The 20,078-nt window shown below is 45.9% G+C and overlaps 1 protein-coding gene across 1 annotated transcript in view; it reads right to left on the bottom strand.

Moving 5' to 3' along the window:
• Nucleotides 1-20,078, bottom strand: part of LOC146045356 (ras-related and estrogen-regulated growth inhibitor-like) — a 62,376-nt gene that overhangs the window by 17,578 nt on the left and 24,720 nt on the right. Inside the window, exon 2 of the mRNA XM_083164125.1 lies at nucleotides 9,216-9,272. Coding sequence (XP_083020251.1) covers nucleotides 9,216-9,272 — 57 coding nt within the window. The remainder of the gene's footprint in view (nucleotides 1-9,215; nucleotides 9,273-20,078) is intronic.

Consider the following 20,078-nt stretch of genomic DNA (forward strand, 5'->3'; position numbering starts at 1 on the left):
AGTATACAGCCTGTATGAATACTCCTGTCTCCTGCTCACGATAGGTAACATTAGGTATGTACTTTTAATATTTTGTGATATTAATTGATTAATTGTTTTGCCAAGTAACCGCCCCCTTAATAACAGAGAGGGGTATTTAAACCCCCTGGATGCAGCCATGCACACACCTTGAAAAAGCTCTACTATAGAGCGAAACGCATTGGGGAACCTACCAAAGTGACTGACCTCCACTACAAGACCCTAACAGCTTTCATCACCCGAGAGACCGGACCAGCCTCCAGACCTTGTTTTGGCACCGATTTGGGGATATTATCTACAACCAGGCTATTTCCCTGGCATCTGAGGAACAGCAGGAGTTCCATTCACTCCTTAACATCAAGCTGCTAATCCCTCCCCCAGCCATCCAGGTCCCTCACACTTGAGGCAAAATAGGAACGGATCCAAGCGGGCTCATCACTCTTTGCCCCCCATCCAGCTGGACTCTTTGCCTAATATACGGTACCGTATGGACACAATTTTCAGTCACTGTAGGAAGTATCAAATCCCCCTATTTTTCATTGAAATCTACCTATTTTTAGTTTTTTATGTGCACAATATATGTAATACCTTTGATTTTAACCTGAGCTGCTATATATGTCTATATCTACATTAAACCATGTTTAAATTTTAGGTTACTGGCATTCCTTAATTACCTTTCATTCAATATTAGCGCAGTCTATTGTATTTATTTATATAGCGCACACATATTCCGCAGCGCTGTACAGAGAATATTTAACCACTCACATCAGGCCCTTCTCCAGTGGAGCTTACAATCTATATTCCCTACCACATGTATACACAGACACTGGGCCACATACACTAAGCTTCAAAAAGTGATAACGTGGAGAGTGATAATCCACCAACCTTTTTCAAACACAGTCTGTGACATGTCAGGCAGGAGCTGAGTTGCTGTTTAACACTTTTTAAGCTCAGTGCCCACAGACATTCAAGGGTTCATTTTGTTGGGAGCCAATTAACCTACCAGTTTATTCTTCGATTGAGGGAGGAAAACTGAGGGGTGAATTTATGAAGCTTGGAGAAGTGTTATCTATCCCCATAAAGAACGTTATGAGCAAGGTGATAATGGTTCAGCCAATCAGCTACAATATGTAAATTGACAGGTAAGAGCTGATTGGCTGAACCATTATCACCTTGCTCATAACGTTCTTTATGGGGATAGATAACACTTCTCCAAGCTTCATAAATTCACCCCTGAGTACCCAGAGGAAAGCCACGCAAGCACAGGGATAATATATAACTCACACAGTAAGGGCCATGGTGGGGATAGTTGAACTCATGACCTCAGTGCTGTGAGGCAGTGGCGTATAATAATCAACATGAAGAAAGCAGCCGAAAGGATGATAATAAGCCCCACCCTCAATCCAACCACTATACCATTGCTCCGCAGGGAACACTATCACAATGTACTGTAAACCTCTCAGAACAGCAACACAAATAAGGGGCTATTTATTATACACTTGCTACTTGCTATAGTTTTTCATGTAATGTACTTCAATTTATCCAGTTCTTCTTTTTAAAAATACTAAATTGTCATATATTTGATGCAATTCATCCACAATCCATTGGATGCTCCATATTCATACTGCAGCCTATACATCCTCCTGGAGATTCCTGACGATGCTCTGGGCAGTGACTTTTAGGGGCATGCGTCCCCTCTTACTCAATGCAAAGTCATGATGTCCATGCTCAAGGCCTGTGGCCAGGGCCGGACTGGCCATCTGGCACTTCTGGCAAATGCCAGAAGGGCCGATGGCCTTGTGGGCCGATTTTGTGCAGCCATATGTGTGCCATTTAATAGTTTGGCAGAGTTCAGAATGCACCGGTACATAGAGAGAGGTTGCCTAGGTACAATAACTACACCGTCCCTGGCTGAGTGCTGATTGGTGGAGGGAGTCAGGTGATCACATACCCGGAAGTGGGGGCTCCGTTGTATGGCACCAGGAACTACAGTGGTGGGTCTGTGTTCCGGAGGGAGCTGTGCTGCGGTGCACACTGGCCGGTGGTTGGCGGCTACTGACAATCTGGACCTGCTGCTAGCGGGTACGGTGAGTGGGGGCGTGTTCCAACCGGGAGTGGGGTGTGGGCAGGCACTGTAAATATGTATTTAAGTGTTGATTTGTGTACCTTGTCTGTCCTTGAAAACGGGGGTGCTTGGCCCCCAAACACCGTAGGATTAAATGCTTTTATTTTTCACTATTCATCGTTCAGTCTGTTTGAGTGCCACCCTCTCCGCTGTATATTACTGACCGGCCTGGTCTTGGATGGCACAGCAGCATCATATGGCAGTACAGGGAGCGCCAGTCCCTGCTACTGATAGAGATATAGATATATATGACAGTAGTGTTATTTGTAATTTTTTCTAAGTTCAAATGGCCACATATTGTACAGTATTTGTTGTTATTGCTAAATATGTTCCCCTTGTGTTGTCAGCCTAGCGTTACATCATATTATGTAATGGGCATAAGTGTGCAGCATATTGTGTAAAGGGCATTATGGTGTGCAGCATTTTGTGTAATGGGCATTACGGTGTGCAGCATTTTGTGTAATGGGCATTACAGTGTGCACCATTCTGTGTAATGGGCATTACGGTGTGCAGCATTTTGTGTAATGGGCATTACAGTGTGTGCAGCATTTTGTGTAATGGGCATTACGGTGTGCAGCATTTTGTGTAATGGGCATTACAGTGTGCACCATTCTGTGTAATGGGCATTACAGTGTGCACCATTCTGTGTAATGGGCATTACAGTGTGCACCATTCTGTGTAATGGGCATTACAGTGTGTGCAGCATTTTGTGTAATGGGCATTACAGTGTGTGCAGCATTTTGTGTAATGGGCATTACGGTGTGCAGCATTTTGTGTAATGGGCATTACGGTGTGCACCATTCTGTGTAATGGGCATTACAGTGTGCACCATTCTGTGTAATGGGCATTACAGTGTGTGCAGCATTTTGTGTAATGGGCATTACAGTGTGTGCAGCATTTTGTGTAATGGGCATTACGGTGTGCAGCATTTTGTGTAATGGGCATTACGGTGTGCACCATTCTGTGTAATGGGCATTACAGTGTGCACCATTCTGTGTAATGGGCATTACAGTGTGCAGCATTTTGTGTAACGGGCATTACGGTGTGCAGCATTTTGTGTAATGGGCATTACGGTGTGCAGCATTTTGTGTAATGGGCATTACGGTGTGCAGCATTTTGTGTAATGGGCATTACGGTGTGCAGCATTTTGTGTAATGGGCATTACGGTGTGCAGCATTTTGTGTAATGGGCATTACGGTGTGCACCATTCTGTGTAATGGGCATTACAGTGTGCACCATTCTGTGTAATGGGAATTACGGTGTGTCCATAATGTGTAATGGGCAGTGGAAATGCCTCCTTTCCATGAGGCCACGCCCTTTTTGCCGCACGGCTTTACCGTGCAAGGGTCCCGCCTACTACAGGTGGGCCTGTGTGCTCAAAATGCCAGGGCTGATTTTTGGGCCCAGTCCGGCCCTGCCTGTGGCTGGCACACGGTGCACTTCCACCCTGTTTTTATCCCTGTGATCTCATACTAGGCCCACCACCAAAAACATTGCCAACAGGTTGATTAGGCTGCAGCCTTGGACACCGGGACTGGGGGGTGGAGCGCCTTGCAGGTGCGATTCGGGCTATCAATTTGACAAGATAATCAAAATCGATCGCTAGTTAGTGCAAATCGCACCGTTTTTGCCCACTCCCGATACTGATTTAATCCCGATGCACGGCCTCGGCATCGAAAGTAGGAATAGACTGTAGGCAGTCTACAGGTCTGAATCAGACTCACAAGGTTATTCAGAGGCCACCTTTACAGTGACAAAAATAAGCAGGTATTATACAGATGGAGCCAGGTTCCCTCTTGCTGGCGAATCGCCAGAACGTCACCGCTGGCGATCCGCCAGCAGCCCAGCTCAGTTGCCGTGCGGCGGGGCGACGGGACCCTTTCGCAGATACAGATGGCGGGTGGCGGGGGATGGCGGCTGGCGTCACCATCGCCATCCCCTGCAAAGAAGAGACCCGCTCCATCTGTAAATTCATGATTTAAAAACATAGGACATTTTTTTGAAAAAAGCTAAATATCTAATAAAAGTAAATCCACAGGATAACTGACTTGTAATAAAAGTAGAGCTTTATCCGCAGCACAAGCAGATTCCATCCCAATAAATGCGGTAATTCTGGTTCACTCCTTTTGGCAAATTCCTTCTTAAATGGACAAAACCATGTGCGCTGCAGGTGGGGCAGATGTAACATGTGCAGAGAGAATTCGATTTGGGTGAGTTATTTTGTTTATGTGCAGGGAAAATACAGACTGCTTTATTTTTACACTGCAATATAGGTCTCACTTTGATGCAAAACCCCACCAAAATCTAATTCTCTCTGCACAAGTTACATCTGCCCCACCCGCAGTGCACATGGTTTTGTCCATTTGAGAAGGAATTGGCCAGAAGGAGTGAACCAGAATTGCACCCCCCCCCCCCCCCCCCATGTATAGTATTGGGGGGGGGGAGCATTGTACCAGAGATTTTCTCTGAAGATAAGGACTGAGTGTATGATCATTTAATCAGTGTAGCAGAATCTGGGAAGTAGTAACAAGCATTATACAAGTGGAAAATCACAGCACCCATGATCACAGGCAGCTGGCTAAGAAACAGATTTTTGCTCTATAATACACAGGCATAAAATAATGAAGTAATAGGTTTACCACATTTTTATTTTTCATCACAATCAAAAATATGTTTCAAAACTGGGGCAGTACGGCTGGTGTAATGGTTAGCATTACTGCCTCACAGCGCTGAGGTCATGGGTTCTATCCCCACCATGTGTTATATATACGGGCAGTACGGATGGTGTAATGGTTAGCATTACTGCCTCACAGCACTGAGGTCATGGATTCTATTCCCACCATGTGTTATATATACGGGGCAGTACGGATGGTGTAATGGTTAGCATTACTGCCTCACAGCGCTGAGGTCATGGGCTCTATCCCCACCATGTGTTATATATACGGGGCAGTACGGATGGTGTAATGGTTAGCATTACTGCCTCACAGCGCTGAGGTCATGGATTCTATTCCCACCATGTGTTATATATACGGGGCAGTACGGATGGTGTAATGGTTAGCATTACTGCCTCACAGCACTGAGGTCATGGATTCTATTCCCACCATGTGTTATATATACGGGGCAGTACGGATGGTGTAATGGTTAGCATTACTGCCTCACAGCGCTGAGGTCATGGGCTCTATCCCCACCATGTGTTATATATACGGGGCAGTACGGATGGTGTAATGGTTAGCATTACTGCCTCACAGCACTGAGGTCATGGATTCTATTCCCACCATGTGTTATATATACGGGGCAGTACTGATGGTGTAATGGTTAGCATTACTGCCTCACAGCGCTGAGGTCATGGGTTCTATCCCCACCATGTGTTATATATACGGGGCAGTACGGATGGTGTAATGGTTAGCATTACTGCCTCACAGCGCTGAGGTCATGGGTTCTATCCCCACCATGTGTTATATATACGGGGCAGTACGGATGGTGTAATGGTTAGCATTACTGCCTCACAGCCAATGTTCCCTCTAATTTTACGAAGGCTATGTGCGGCAAAAGATATTGGCTGTGCAACTTTGGAAGGAAATGTACATTTTTGTGCGTCACATAACGTATACAGGCCTAGGTTTCGAGTTCTGTTGAGTTAATAAAGCAATTTGAATGTTTACAGACTTAACACACCACACATATAGGCTATAGCAGTGATTTTCAACCTTATTAAACTCGTGGCATACTAAACAAGATTTTAACATTTGTGCGCTCAGGTGTAATGTCTGTGCGCAGGCTTGGCGAGTTGTGTGCGCGCGCACACGCGCACAGCTTAGAGGGAACACTGCTCACAGCGCTGAGGTCATGGGTTCCAGTCCCACCATGTGTTATATATACGGGGCAGTATGGATGGTGTAATGGTAAGCATTACTGCCTCACAGCGCTGAGATCGTGGGTTCTATCTCCACCATGTGTTATATATACGGGGCAGTATGTACGGTGTAATGGTTAGCATTACTGCCTCACAGCACTGAGGTCATGGATTCTATTCCCACCATGTGTTATATATACGGGGCAGTACTGATGGTGTAATGGTTAGCATTACTGCCTCACAGCACTGAGGTCATGGGTTCTATCCCCACCATGTGTTATATATACGGGGCAGTATGTACGGTGTAATGGTTAGCATTACTGCCTCACAGCACTGAGGTCTTGGGTTCTATTCCCACCATGTGTTATATATACGGGGCAGTACGGATGGTGTAATGGTTAGCATTACTGCCTCACAGCACTGAGGTCATGGGTTCTATTCCCACCATGTGTTATATATGCGGGGCAGTACGGATGGTGTAATGGTTAGTATTACTGCCTCACAGCACTGAGGTCATGGGTTCTATTCCCATCATGTGTTATATATACGGGGCAGTACGGATAGTGTAATGGTTAGCATTACTGCCTCACAGCAGATCATGGGTTCTATCCCCACAATGTGTTATATATACGGGGCAGTACGGATGGTGTAATGGTTAGCATTACTGCCTCACAGTGCTGAGGTCATGGGTTCTATCCCCACCATGTGTTATATATACGGGGCAGTACGGATGGTGTAATTGTTACATTACTGCCTCACAGCGCTGAGATCATGGGTTCTATCCCCACCATGTGTTATATATATGGGGCAGTACGGATGGTGTAATGGTTAGCATTACTGCCTCACAGCACTGAGGTCATGGGTTCTATCCCCACCATGTGTTATATATACGGGGCAGTACGGATGGTGTAATGGTTAGTATTACTGCCTCACAGCACTGAGGTCATGGGTTCTATTCCCACCATGTGTTATATATACGGGGCAGTACGGATGGTGTAATGGTTAGCATTACTGCCTCACAGCGCTGAGGTAATGGGTTCTATCCCCACGATGGCCCTAACTGTGTGGAGTTTGTATATTCTCCCCGTACTTGCGTTGGTTTCCTCTGGGTAATCCATTTCCTCCCACAATCCAAAAATATACTGGTAGGTTAATTGGCTCCCAAAAAATAACCCTAGAATGTCTGTGTGTGTGTGTACATGTGGTAGGGAATATAGAGTGTAAGCACCACTGGGGCAGGGACTGATGTGAATGTTCAAATATTCTCTGTAAAGCGCGGCAGAATATGTGTGCGCTATATAAGAAACTGTTAATAAAAACTGCTTTCTACAAGTCATGGATGATATTATATGCATACACCTGTATCAGACATAATTGTTTTTTTTAAAAACATCTTCGTCCAAGGACGGTATGCACTAAAGGAAAAATGCCGTTAAAACCCCAGTTTTGGGGGGTTTTACCACATTTCCCAGTGCACTAAACCCTGCACATGGTTTTGGTGTTGAGGGTAAGGCCAGAAAAAGCTGTCGTTACCCTATAGATGCCTATGGCCTTCACTCCGTAGTACTGTTTGAGGAATCCATCATGGATCACTCCCAGCATGCCCTGCGGCGGCCGCCGTCACTGTGTGCATGCGCAGAGGGACTCCCAGGTTGCAGACCCAGGATTCTAGTGATTGGGTGCGCATTGCAATGGTCAGCTCTTATCAGTGCTGCAAGTAAGGGGGTACGGCGTGGTACGGAGTACCTGTAAGAAATATGTTGCAGGTACGCAGTACCACTTACCCCCTGACCCACTGTCAATTCTATTTTTATTTTAAGTCTAAATATAATGCATCCGCAGCCCGCCCACCCAGCGTTATGATTGGTGATGGATGCAGCTATCGGCTACTGCTGATTTAGCCTGTCACACTGACAGGCATTAGCGGTGCTGACAGCATGAAGAGCAGGCTCCACAATTGTAAGCACAAGCTGTCCTGCTCTCCCCCAAGCAAGAGCCAACCCACCCAGTCATTCCCTGTTTCTCATTCCTTGTCTCCTGATGCCATGCTACTATTGTCATTTAGTCACTCCTCTAGCTTTGTGTGACCACGCCCCCTCATGACACATGACCACGCCCATTTTTGGTGGAGGCTATCAGTACCACCAAGAAAAAAATCTTACTTGCACCACTGGCTCTTATCAGTAGCTGTCCTTTGATTTAATAATAGCATATGTTAGTGCATATGCATTTATTAACAAATCCCGCGATGTGTGGCGGGATGAATCCCAGAATTTAAGTGCATCTCGACCAAACAAAGACTACTTAATGCTTGCACAATGTTGAAAAATAAGAGTGACCTTGTCAGAAGTTACGTGTAGAGGTGTTTAAAGTGGGGCTATCAGAAACAGTTTATAGAAGTAATAGCAATCAGGAAAAAAAAAAAAAGTTAAAAAAATATAGTATTTTATTTATATAGCATAAAAACAATTGACAATGAATAAAACATAAAGAATGACCTTATCTTTTTGAAGTAGGAGGTCAATGTGGGAAATCCTATGCGTTTCGTCCATTAGACTTCTTCAAGGGGTCTAATGGATAAAACACAAAGGTTTTCCGGTACTCCAGACCGGATTCCTGCAGCAATCTTAACCACTGCGGAGATATGAGTAATTCCCCATCTGTACCCATCTGGGGGAGGATTATGCGACAGCAGTCATCGAGGAAACATTGCAGGAGAAATTACAGCCTTTGTGTATGATCCAAGGAGGTGGTAAAAAAAATGGAATGGTCCAGACCATACAGAGAGGCTGTAATCTGTCTCTCCCCGTCTGCTGTCATATACATCTCCCTGGATGGGTCACTCTCCAGATGGGTAAGCACTCTACTTTTTCCACAGTGGCTAACATTGTTGCAGCAATCCGATCCAGCATTCTGGGGGCAGGACTGTTGCGGTGTTGACCCAATCCCTGTAAAAGTACCTGTGACTGAGATTTTTTTAATTGATGTCTAGCGATACTTTTGACATGTGCTGGTCCATAGAGACACACACACAGCAGTTTGATCAATGAATTTAAGCATCATTACTGTCATATGGTGTTTTAAATGTATGCACATTGCATACATTTACCCACAAATATTAAAAATGAGATGAATTTAAAACAAAGATAGAAACAAAGATACATAGACATACTTACAGATGGACAGATAGACAGATACAGTAGATAGATTTTTACTTACCAAGTGTTGGATCATAATCTCCAATAAATCGTTTTGTGATGAACCTGACAGTCAGTGCTAATATAGGGAAGAAAATGATATGATATTATTAAGTTACATTAATGATATGATGAAATAACAATTGTACACTTCAAAGCAATAGACCTCCACCAGCAAATGAACAAAGAGAAACATCAATAAACCGTTAAGATCATCGATGTATTGATTTATATTCGGTAAAATGATCTAAACCGTTATGGCAGAAAAATGTAAACTGTTAAATCTTAGTTCAGAACTCATGTAACAGCAGTTCCCCCTTTTTCCCCCTTTTTAAATCATTGCCAATGGATTAGACAGTAACCATAAATACTCAAATAACAAAGAAGTTGCTAGTGTTGGCAGTATTTAACAATATTAGATTCACCTGAATACATCAAACTGCTTACTTACGGCCTAATTCAGGTTGGCACGCAAAAGCAAAATCTCACTCTAATGGGCAAAACCATGCTGCACTACAGGTGGGGCAGATGTAACATTTGCAATGAGAGTTAGGGTTGGGTGGGGTGTGTTCAAACTGAAATCTTAATTGCAGTGTAAAAATAAAGCAGCCAGTATTTACCATATACAATATAACGCACCCAAATGTACTATGCCATGGTTTTTCCAAAGCAGGCTTTGACAGACAGATTTCAAAGAGCATCGGTAATTAACATTAATTACTGATGCTCGTTTAAAATCCATAAGTCCATAAGATCATCATCAGCTTTGCAAAACCTCAGGATATGCAGATATTGCACCAGCCAGTCAAGGACACCAGCCAGCCGAGGACACCCGCCCTAGTATATCAAAGACCCGGGATACCCAGCGGGGACTCACAGGGGAGCCAGCAACACAGGTGAGGGAGTGCCTGCTATTCCCAGCTGTGCTATATATATATATATATATATATATATATATATATATATATATATATATATATATAGAGCACAATCACGGAATTTTTTTTAAATTGTTTGATATTTCTTAAAAAAAAATTGGGGGGGCGGTCTATGGGCGAGATGTATCAAATGGAAAATGCGGTAAAACCCTGGTTTTACCGCATTTTCCTATGTATCAAAAATGATACCGCAGTGAAGGGTATCACCACCTTTGGGTGGCGATACCCTATAGAAGCCTATGGGGTTCTTTTCGCCGCCCGCCGACGCAAACCTGCCGCCTCGCCGACCCCCCCTCTGGCTTACCTTCCTGAAGGGTCCTCCTGGACCCCGGAAGGTAAGCCCTGCCTCCCCCTAGTGAAGCAGCCGGACATCCTTCCGGCTGCAGGGGGGAGGAGGAAGCGCCGGGGACAGCCTGCTTAGCTGTCCCCGGCGTGAGGGGAGAGCCAGGCAGCAGGGAGGTGACGGAGACCCCCGCACAGGTATCGCAGGGGGCCTCCGTCACCGTACCGCGATGCCAGCCGCATATGTTAGTACATATGCGGCAGCATCGCGGCGGGTGGGTGGCGAAGGGCGGTGATGTATTTTAATACATCTCGCCCTATGTGGGCGGTCCCGGGCCCCACAATATCTAGTGGCAGCCCTGACCCCAATCACCATGTGGTACTCCCGTGGCTATTGGCACGATCCCATCGCCATGTGTCTACGGCTCATAGAAACGCAATGATATTATGTTACGTGCCGCACTCAGCTCCCGTCACAGTGGAGGAGACAGTACTGCAGCCAGAGTATTTTCCAGGGACAGTTCGCATCTCCAGACCCTTTTTGCCTTTTTAGTCATTTTAGTATTTTAGTATTATTCAGGTGCAGACTTGGATAGCAGAGCACTTGCTTCACCTTCCTTCCTTCCTGTCATCTTTTCAGCTGCAAGAAGCTGTCAAGAACATACATTTGGTACTATAAGCTATAGAACTTGCTGCAGGTACCAGGCTTTTAAGGGTAAGCTTCTGGCCACAGGAGGGCAGTAGAGTGCAGGCAGCAGGATATACAGTATGTCCACTACTTAGGTTATGACAGCAGCAAAGCTGGTCGGCTCAGCCTTATCATCAACGTGTCTACAGACACACAAATGGGGGTAAATTTACGAAGATGGAACTTCTATTGAAGATGGGATGTTGCCCATAGCAACCAATCTCTATCTACTTCTTATTTATGTATCACCTTCTAGATAATATATAGATAATAGATAGAATCTAATTGGTTGCCCATAGCAACATCTCATCTTCAATAGGACTCCTATCTTACTAAATAAACCCCCAAATATTTTTATATTTCTTCTTGGTCTGATGATGACAGAGACATCAATGATGACAATGATGATTTTATAAAGAATATATATTAATATATATTATACATATATACAATATTTATTAGGTTATTTATATAGCACATACATATTCCGCAGTGCTCTACAGAGAAAATTTGAATATTCACATCAGTCATTCAGTAATGCCCCTTTTATTTGGCATCACACCCCAGGGGCAAACGCAGAATTTTCAGAAGGGGGTTTACAGAGGGGCGTAGCAAAGCACGGAGATGGACACTTAGGTGACCCAGTATATGCCGGGTCAGTGAAAGTATTATAGATAGACCAAATTTATATAAATAATAATAAAATATATATATATATATATATATATGTTACTCACCCACACCTTGACAAAGGGGCGTGCCAGCCCCGAAACGTTGGCTTTTGGCTTTTTGTGACTAATACACGATTTGAAAAAACCTATGGAGTGCCGCTGCCTGCTTCATCTTCTACCTACCTACTGAACCAGAAGGCACCCAGGTTGCTGCCAAGATCAAGGGAGTGCCAGGCCGCGACAGACTTGTAGACTTATATATATATATATATATATATAGACACACACACACACACATATATATATATAACAGCAGTGTAGACCCCTGGGCATAGCAATGTATTGGGGCCTGTATCGATCCTCCAGCGGTAGGGGTGGGGCAAGCTTTGATGTCCCGCGGGTGGTAGGGGGTATTATATCAACCGCTCAGCATGTAGGGCCTAGATCAGTAATTTCCACTAATTACCCCTTTACTGTACAGATGGTGGGAAATGGGGTGGGAGAAGGGGGCATTGGGCTGAATGAAGGGGCCCTGATACATAACTTCCAGGGTTGAACGTGTACAGGATGTTTAATATGCAGAGGAGGGGTGTATAGTGGAGTGGGCTTATTATTCATTATTTTCTGGTGGGAGGACAGCTTGCTTGATTGCAGATATCTCCAGTTCCTGAAAATAGATTTCTTAGATTTTAATGGAATTAAAAACTAGAGAATCCCACCTACCAAATGCTATTGGGCACTAGGGGATCAGAGTTCAGGAGGCAGAGCAATCTGCCAACGAGTATATAAAACTACATACCAGGTGTGTGGAGCTGGAGCAGTAACCAGCTGCTTGGAAGGCTGATATCTCTGGTTGTGGGAACAGTAGAGACAAGATTCTAGTGTTCATCAAAGGGGGAGAGTCCCAGCTTTTGGAATATACCCTCAGAAAAAACTCTAAGTCAGACAACACCTGAAATATCTGACTGGGAAGAGCAATTAACAGGCTTGGATGGGGACCACTAGTTTGAAGTCAGATATCTCCGGTTCCCAAGGGCCGATTTTTAAAATTCTTGTACACCTGGAAAGAGGGGACCCTCAGCTTTCAGGCTAGTGTCCTTAGACTCCTGGGGGGGGGTTTCTGGGTACTCAGAAACCCCCCTGCGTGCGCTACTGACCCCCTCATGCCTCTATATATGTCAGAGCTCCGTTGTGATGATCTACATGGCATCAAATCCCCCTCATGCCCCTCCACTTTGATCTTTTTAGCACCACCCGGCTCGCGGCCGCACCGCCCAACCTCCGCCCACCTGCCCACTCGGCTCACGCACGCACCCGTCCATGTAAGTAAATATGCAGGGCGGCTGGGGTGTTTTTTTATTAGGGAAGCCAATTCAGGGATCCCGGGATTGAGCGTTTTTCAATCCTGAATTCCGGGAATGGAAAAAGTGCCTTGGGATTGGCTTCCCTAATTGCAAATAGCGATCTATTCACAGATCTATTCACAAAAAAATGAACCATCGAACAGCTTTTTTTTCCATCTGCGCCAGTCTAGGACTTCCCCTAATGTGCCCAAGAACCAGGCTGGAAGTGGTCATTGCTAATGACAAAGACCCATCGGAAATTACCTAGACATGCCTGCATTTTCACAAGCACACCCAGAAAACATCATGTTTCCGCCCCTATACACCAGCTTCTTGCCAATCAAGCTGCAGCTACCCTGCGCCTTCTATGCACTTGTATATTATTTTGCTAATTGTCGCTGCACGGTCATTCAATAATCACTTGCTGAATGAGGCCCGATATCTTCTATCTATACATCTTATAAATGAAAGTCTGTCTATTTGTTTTCTTGTCTGACGGAGATAAACTCAGAAACCACTGAAATGTGTTAGGATACTCTGGGGTGTACTCAGAGTTTAAGCCAGAAATGTGCCTCTATGGCCGAGATGGTGTAGCCACAGCAGCACCTGACCCTGACTCTATTACTATACCCTGATTCAACTGGCACCTGCACAGGTCTTAGGTTTCACCACTATTTGCAACCTTGCTCCACCTGGTCTTTTGCATTGACAGAAAGTCCCAACTGAATCAGGGCACTAGTAAGAGGAAAAACGAGACATGCAAAATTTAGACGAGGCTCTCAACATAAACATGAAGAAAGATATGCAACCTTTCAGACTAAGACAAAACAAAGGATATGCAGCCCTTACCGCTAAATGCTAATTTGTCGCAACAAACCAAACAAACTATTACCAAAGTATTGCGGATAGGTTAGCAACCTGTCCACCAGACTAAACCAATGTCTCTAGCACAGGGCTGGGCAACACCGGCCCTCCAGATGTTAATGGACTACACATCCCAGCATGCCTTGCATCAGTTTCAGCATGGCCACATAGCAAAACTAATGCAAAGCATCCTGGGATGTGTAGTTCATTAACATCTGGAGGGCCGGTGTTGCCCAGCCCTGCTCTAGCATATAACAAGAAGAGAAAAGTATGGGTACTCTTTACCTAGAAGGGCGCCCACGATTTTGATCTTGGGCATCGCAAGATAAAAAATTGCGTCGGTCGCGCATGCGATGCGACAGACGCGATTTCCCATAGGGAACAATGTTAAATGTCCCAATTGACCCGATTTTCCATAGGGAACAATGTTAAATGGCTCACAGAGGCCAAATAGGCACCCTGAAGTGTGAAATGGCCCCCCCAATTGTTAACGCCACCCCACGATCAACGTGAACCCGAAGCGTGGCGAGCGCAGCGAGCCCACGAGGGGCGGCAGTATGCGTCCTACGACCTCTTCATACCCCTTCATACCCCCACTATCCACGTCGGCGTGGAGTTGAGAATAGAAAGTGTGACGCGGACACCTGTGAAGCCCGCGAGGGGACGCGGATACCTGTGAAGGTATCCGCGTCCCCTCGCGGGGCTCGCTGCACTCGCCACACTTTCTATTCTCAACTCCACGCCGACGTGGATAGTGGGGGTATGAAAAGGTCGTAGGACGCGTACCGCCGCCCCTTGCGGACTCGCTGCGCTCGCCACGCTTCGGGTTCACGTTGATCGTGGGGTGGCGTTAACAATTGGGGGGCCATTTCACACTTCAGGGTGCCTATTTGGCCTCTGTGGGCCATTTAACATTGTTCCCTATGGAAAATCGGGTCAATTGGGACATTTAACATTGTTCCCTATGGGAAATCGCGGTAATCGCGTCGGTCGCATCGCATGCGATTTTTTGGTCGCATGCGATGCGACAGACGCGATTTACATTTTAACATGTATTTCTATGTAAAATCGCGGGCATCGCATCGGTCACATCGCATGCCATTATAATGGCATGCGATGTACATGCGATGCCCGCGATGGGCGCCCTTCTAGGTAAAGAGTACCAAAGTATGTATATATATATATATATATATATATATATATATGGTGCACCTACTGGGACTCACACGAATAAAAGTTAACTTTTATTAACAATCTTTAAGATAGCGAAATATAAAAACACACAAACAAAACATGTACTCAATGTGTTTAAAAATGGCGGCTCACTGATTCAACACAACGTTTTGACGCGACACCTCTTGTAATATTATATTATTAATTAAAATATCGTGGTGTCTCTCAGCTAGATTCCCCTGTGCAAGGGCGCATAGAAATGGCATTGGTGTGGTTATTATATATCCATAGGGTGACACAATATTTTGGTGCAAACCACACATAAATTCAGAAATGGTTCCCTGATAGTTTCCCTGAGTGTCTGCCTGGGCTGCTGTTTGTGTTGCAGATAGAGAAACAACTCTTTTTAAGTAAGTTGACACTGGTGTCGACCAGTATGACAGCCAGCAGATTTACGATGATCCAAATTGTTGGTGGCCGTCACTAGTGATGAGGTCAATTGTATGTATATGGGTCCTCAATCCTCCACAAGCTGTTGTGGGAAAGAGGGCTTTATTGGACTAGGTTGACACTAGTGTCGACCACTATGACGGCCAGCAATTTTATTTATCGGTGGCTATCACTGGTGGTGAAATCAACTATATATATGTGGTTCACCAATAATCCACCGACTGGTGTGAAATCTATTTAACAATGTCTATATAATTGTTAACATGAGGGTCGACTGATGACAGTTCTCACTGAGCGCATTTTCATAAATGCGATTTTGTGCCAAAAAAAAAAAGTTTAAAAAAAAACGGCGTGGGGTCCCCCCTCCTAAGCATAACCAGCCCCGGGCTCATTGAACCGGTCCTGGTTCCAAAAATACGGGGGACAAAAAATCTGGGGGTCCCCCGTATTTTGAAACCAGCACCGGGCTCCAACAGCCCACGGTGTCATGCCACAGCCGGGGGACACTTTTTATACAAGGTCCCCCGGCCAAAACATGAGCACCGTGGCTGGTCAGCCTTGGACGGGGTACCTGGAGGAGTGGGGACCCCCCCAATAAAGGGGTCCCCCCCCCCCAGGCTTCACCCGTCCAGGGCTGAAGCCCGGGGCTGTCACCGGCGTCCGTGGCCAGTGGACGCCGGCCTGATAGGGTTAAATCGATCATACATATCATTACATTGCTTTATACCGGAGAACTACAAGTGCCAGCAGACCTCCCCCGCATGCTGGGACTTGGAGAACCACAAGTCCCAGCATGCGGGGCATTAATGGGCCCGCTGGGACTTGTAGTCCACCTGTAAAAAGAATGTTTATAAAAAACACACACAGAGAGAAGTAAAAGTTTATTACACACACACACCTCACTTTTACACCAGCGTTACTTACCATTCCTGGATCCAGCGCTGGTCTGGCTGCTTTACAGCCGGCTCCCCCCGCACTGACAGGCAGCGGGGAGAACCGGCTTTCTCTGTTGCCTCTAACAGCTTCTGTAGCGCTGTCCGAGTGCTACAGAGGCTGAGAGCGCGATTGGCTGAGCTATGCGTCTCCATGGAGACGCATAGCTCAGCCAATCAGGACTGAGCTATGCGTCTCCATGGAGACGTATCGGCCAATCGCGCTCTCAGCCTCTGTAGCGCTGGAACAGCGCTACAGAAGCTGTTAGAGGCAACGGAGAAAGCCGGTTCTCCCCGCTGCCTGTCAGTGCGGGGGGAGCCGGCTGTAAAGCAGCCAGACCAGCGCTGGATCCAGGAATGGTAAGTAACGCTGGTGTAAAAGTGAGGTGTGTGTGTGTAATAAACTTTTACTTCTCTCTGTGTGTGTTTTTTATAAACATTCTTTTTACAGGTGGACTACAAGTCCCAGCGGGCCCATTAATGCCCCGCATGCTGGGACTTGTGGTTCTCCAAGTCCCAGCATGCGGGGGAGGTCTGCTGGCACTTGTAGTTCTCCGGTATAAAGCAATGTAATGATATGTATGATCGATTTAACCCTATCAGGCCGGCGTCCACTGGCCACGGACGCCGGTGACAGCCCCGGGCTTCAGCCCTGGACGGGTGAAGCCTGGGGGGGGGACCCCTTTATTGGGGGGGTCCCCACTCCTCCAGGTACCCCGTCCAAGGCTGACCAGCCACGGTGCTCATGTTTTGGCCGGGGGACCTTGTATAAAAAGTGTCCCCCGGCTGTGGCATGACACCGTGGGCTGTTGGAGCCCGGTGCTGGTTTCAAAATACGGGGGACCCCCAGATTTTTTGTCCCCCGTATTTTTGGAACCAGGACCGGTCCAAGAGTCCGGGGCTGGTTTCAGAAATACGGGGGACCCCTATGCTTTTTGTCCCCCCGTATTTTTGGAACCAGGTCCGGCTCAATGAGCCCGGGGCTGGTTATGCTTAGGAGGGGGGACCCTACGCCGTTTTTTTTTTATAAAAACACTTTTACACATTTTTATTAACAGGACCATGCACAGATCTCAATGATCTGTGCATGGTTCTGTCAAATTCGCCTGTCAGAACCTGGTCTATTTTTTTTGCGATTTTTACCAAAAATCACACCCTATTACATTTCGCCCTCTGTCTCTTTAATTTGACTTTAGGGAGTCATGCTCGCACTGTTGCTCAAATATCTCTACAGCAATGTGCGTGACTTCTCTAAACATGACACATTTTACAAATGCAAGTGTCATAAAAAATGGAACAATTGTGTCAAACACAAAATTGTTCGTGTATGCTAATATATATATGCTATATATATATATATATATATAGGGAGTTTGCGGCCCGGCACTCCGCTGTCTGGTCAGCTGCCCCGGTGCCCTTCCACAGAGGGATGGGTATAGTTGAAATAACGGATGGCACTCAGGAGACTTGTAAAAACGTGCTATATTTAGCTGTGCAAAAAACGACCAACGTTTCGGGGTGTATACCCCTTTGTCAAGGTGCCAGTGAGAACCTCTCACTAGCACCTTGACAAAGGGGTATACACCCCGAAACGTTGGTCGTTTTTTGCACAGCTAAATATAGCACGTTTTTACAAGTCTCCTGAGTGCCATCCGTTATTTCAACTATATATATATATATATATATATATATATATATATATATATATATATATATATATATATATATATATGCTAATATATATGTGGTCCTTCTGCCCCTGTCATATATATTATGACAGGGTCCTTCTGCCCCTGTCATAATATATATGACAGGGGCAGAAGGACCACAGAACTGCAAGCGGATGGATGTTTGTCATACTATGGGTTGGGGGTGTCCAGATCTCCGAGATATGCTGAAGGGGGGTTCACATGGATATCCTCGGCAGGTGAGAGGATTCAAATTAGCCGGCCAACCACACAGTAAAACTTACATTAGCAGGAGGACAAATGCAGGAGGGTGGCTGGGCTGGAGTCACGCTGACACTGCTTCCTGCAGAGCTATTGGGCAGGGGTGCAGGTTTCAAATAGCCGGCAGCTACAAACTACTGACGATGAGCTGAACGCCGCTCAGCAGGATGACAGCTGCAGGAGGGTGGCTGGGCTGGAGCTGCGCTGACACTGCTCAGAAGCCGGTTCTCCGCGGGTGGGGGAGTGTGGGGATGTGGGGATTGTCGAGCCCTGGCTTAGACAGTGACTATACAGCCGGGCAGTGCACAGCTCTTGCTGCCCGGCTGTCATTTCTATCAAATGTGTATGCGGCGGCGGGCGGCAGTCTAATGGGTGGTACGGTGTACCCCCGAACCACCCCTTAGATTCGCCTATGTCTAGCAATTGCCATGAGACAAACAAACAACAATATACACAGGACTAATAAGTATGGGATGAGATACAGAAAAAAGGGGGGGATGAGCAGCGCTACTAATTGAATAAAAAAAAACAGATTGGTAGATCTATTACAAGGTTTTTATTACATTTCTAAAATAACATACTACGCCAGTATTAAAACAATTTATGATGCAATAAAAGATGGGAGAGTTAGAAACTTTAAAAGATCTCACCAAACCGGACAATTGGTTGTGGAATGACCAGGAGAGTCCCATTTTTAAAGGTCCATGTGGAACAATGAAATTCCCCAATTGAGCAATATGGAGGGAGGACAAGATGGTTCGTCCAGGAGTGGCCCAAAGATGGCACAAATTACCAGCTCCAACCGCTGACTTTGACAAAGCGGGATGATGTCCTCAACCTCTAGCTTCCATGGCAAGTGTGTTTGTTTGTATCCAAAATGGAAGTATTCGGGTCTGCAATCCCACGGTCCTTGGTTATGTGAGAGTAGTTGGGGATGGTGAGTTCCTGACCGGTTTCGCTACTCCAGGTAGCTTTATCAAAGGATCCTTAGTTGCCGCAGGCCAATCAAACAAACACAATGGATGACCATCGATATGTAAAAATATCGATGTCATCCATTGCATAGTTTAGCACTATCGATGGCCAGTTGCAGAATTGCCATCGATGGAAACCATCGATGGCAATGGCAACGATGGCCATCCCTAGGCTGGAATAACCTGAACTCTGGAGTATACACAGACAGTTGTTAGCTAGGAATCTGAGAATGTCTAGGAACATGGGAATAACCAGGAACCAGCAAAATACTATGAGAATCACAGGAATACTAAGGACTTTAACAAGGCTATAACCGTCAGGTTCTCAATGGTGGGAGCATACCTAAATACCCAGTGGCTTAGGAGGCAGCCACACCCAAAGGCTGAGGTATGCATGAAAACCAGGCAAGGTGGATCAGCAAAACCCAGAGTTCTGATCCGGAGAGAACATATAACTCCAAACAGAACATGAATGACACCGACCCGCGAGAGGCAGCTTGCAATAAAATGATTGCGATGCTAGTTTCACCATTTTGTAAGTCATTTTCCCAGGCAGGATTTAGGCTAAGCATCCTCACAATCAGTCGTCAGGGGACTGTGGACATACACTGGGGGCTCCTA

This window comes from Crinia signifera, chromosome 11, assembly GCF_055691185.1.
Source record: "Crinia signifera chromosome 11, ASM5569118v1, whole genome shotgun sequence".
NCBI classification, from domain to species: domain Eukaryota; kingdom Metazoa; phylum Chordata; class Amphibia; order Anura; family Myobatrachidae; genus Crinia; species Crinia signifera.